Source organism: Myotis davidii, unplaced genomic scaffold, assembly GCF_000327345.1.
Source record: "Myotis davidii unplaced genomic scaffold, ASM32734v1 scaffold754, whole genome shotgun sequence".
In the NCBI taxonomy this organism is placed as follows: Eukaryota; Metazoa; Chordata; class Mammalia; order Chiroptera; family Vespertilionidae; genus Myotis; species Myotis davidii.
This window is the reverse complement of record NW_006286241.1, coordinates 817,866-820,076: the sequence shown is the minus strand read 5'-3', so window position 1 is coordinate 820,076 and position 2,211 is coordinate 817,866. Positions and strand designations below refer to the sequence as shown.

The following is a 2,211-nucleotide window of genomic DNA, read 5'->3' as shown; positions in this document are numbered from 1 at the left end:
TCGCTGCTTTCAGGGCTCTTGATAAAGGATCCAAATAAACGGTAGGCCACCAGCCGCGCCCAGCGAGTCGCTGACGAGTGCGGTTAGCGATTGTGATGTGGAAATTAATGCAGATAGGACTCGCTCCAAGAAGCGATGTCTTTGGGTTAGACATCTTCCAACGGAGACGGGGCTTATTTTTAACTGCAGGGTAGAGAACGTTTAAAAACGACTCCGCAACGTCTCCTGACTTGGAACTTTCATGCAGAGCTTACCGAGTAAGGCTTTGGGGAGTTTTATTGGCCACAATATGAGCAAACTTTCTTAATGGCCCTGGTGCTGGCTGTTGTGAGAATCAGAACATCTCTTCCTTTTAGTCTCTGGGCTTTTATATTTCTTCCGATTCACCTGGTCGGAAGCATAGACCTGTCTCTGAACTCTTCTCTCACCCAAACACACCTAACCACGTCTCGCTTGTCATTTGAAGATACTCTTTTCCAGGCAGGGCCAGAAGGATCGATAGCCACAACAAAATACCTTTATACACTTTGGATGTCTGTTTATGTAGCTTCAGCCGGGCCCTGAAGAATCCTACCGCCCTTAAGGGGCTATGGTATTCCTTGCTCATATTTATATATTCATTTAGACATGCATTTTATAGGTCATATATGAAATGACTGTTAACTTTTTAGTGTCCCTTAAAATGTATGTTTGTGTATATCTATATATCCATTCTTTCATGTGATATATATGTGTGTGTGTGTGTGTGTGTATATATATACGTGTGTGTGTGTCTGTGCATAGATATGCATATATATATATATATATATATACATATATATATATATATATATATATATGCATATCGGTATTTTTCTGAAAATCTCTCAGATCTTCAGCATCCTGAGGTGAGCCTATTCCATACTATAACACCTCACATAATGTATTTTTCCAATGTTCTGTTCATGGTTGCTGCTTGATATGTATTTGTTGGTAGGCTGAATTAAGGAATGAAGGAATAATGAATCCTAAAACGCGAGCTCTGTCCCCCTTAGAGATGGTTTCCATTATATGCTTTTAGCTGTTAAATTGATGAGGAACATGATTTTACCTTCAGCAAAAAAAAAAAAGCAAATATAATAAAAGAGGTGCCATCGTCTTGCTTTGTGATGAGCCCATCAAACCTGCATTTCCTCACCCTGGTGACTGAGACCCCCCCCTCACGTTTGCAGAGGGATTTTTTCAGGGCATTTGTGTCTGTTGTACCCCCGCTGTCTCAGTACCTTGCAGAGCAGGGCGGGTGGGCGTCATTCTCGTTTCCAATTGGCCGAGGAGAAAGCAGAGGCCCAGAGAGGCTGCGGTGACGTATCCAGGTCGCACGGAGCATCGTGTGGAAGAGGAGAAGCCACGCGTCTCGGTGTCTCCTTGATGTTTCCTCTACAGGGTGGGCAAAACCAGGCTCACAGTGTTGGTATGGAAAACAATACAATAATTAATGGATAATATTCATTAATATTACCCAAGAAGTAACTCTTGTTTCGCGTACTCAAAACTGTAAACCTGCTTTTCCCCACTTGGTGTATCTTATTTACCATACATCAGCTCGGTTCAGGTTTTGAAATATATTCCATTTAATGTGAAAATTTCACAATGTAACAGGTGGCACTTGATATTAAGTAATTACTAAAAAGAGTTAGGATTCCTTTTTTTACTTGATTTGGGACCTAACATTTGGTTAGGGTCAAGGGCAGTGAATTTGTACCCCATCCTTTCCAGCTCCTCCAGGTGACTCTGGCCCCCCCTATCCGTGGCTGGTAGAACAAGATCGTGCTGTGCTGTCTGTGTCTCACTCCTTTTTATTGTCGTCCTTCCCCCAACCCCACCCAATGGGTAGCACATAGTAGGCACTTAATAATTGTTCAATGACTAGGAGGTAAATGTAGAATGAAAGTGGCCCGGTAAGTAGGACAACTCTTAAAGGTTTGTGCCCCCAGAGGTTGGCGTTGCCTAAAGAGAAGGTGTTGTGGATTATCTGCTGTTTCCTTTTACAGTAGATGTATCAAGCCCTCCACGCTGCATCAAAGCACTGAGAATTCAAGGATGAATGGAGTAACCTCCACTCTGGGTGTTCACACAGTAATTGGGGCACAAAACATCCATTCACAGATGCTCAGGTCACACTCCGTACAGGTTGCTTTGGAAGTGCTTGGCCCTGTCTGGGGGGTGGGCAGC

General features: G+C 43.2%; 1 protein-coding gene across 1 annotated transcript in view; it reads left to right on the top strand.

Annotated features, from left to right (window-relative positions):
- AKT3 (v-akt murine thymoma viral oncogene homolog 3) overlaps nucleotides 1–2,211 on the top strand; it is a 219,572-nt gene that overhangs the window by 210,952 nt on the left and 6,409 nt on the right. The window contains 1 exon segment of the mRNA XM_015559922.1: nucleotides 1–41. This exon segment is cut by the window's left edge and continues 18 nt beyond it. Within this exon segment, the coding sequence (XP_015415408.1) occupies nucleotides 1–41 (41 nt within the window).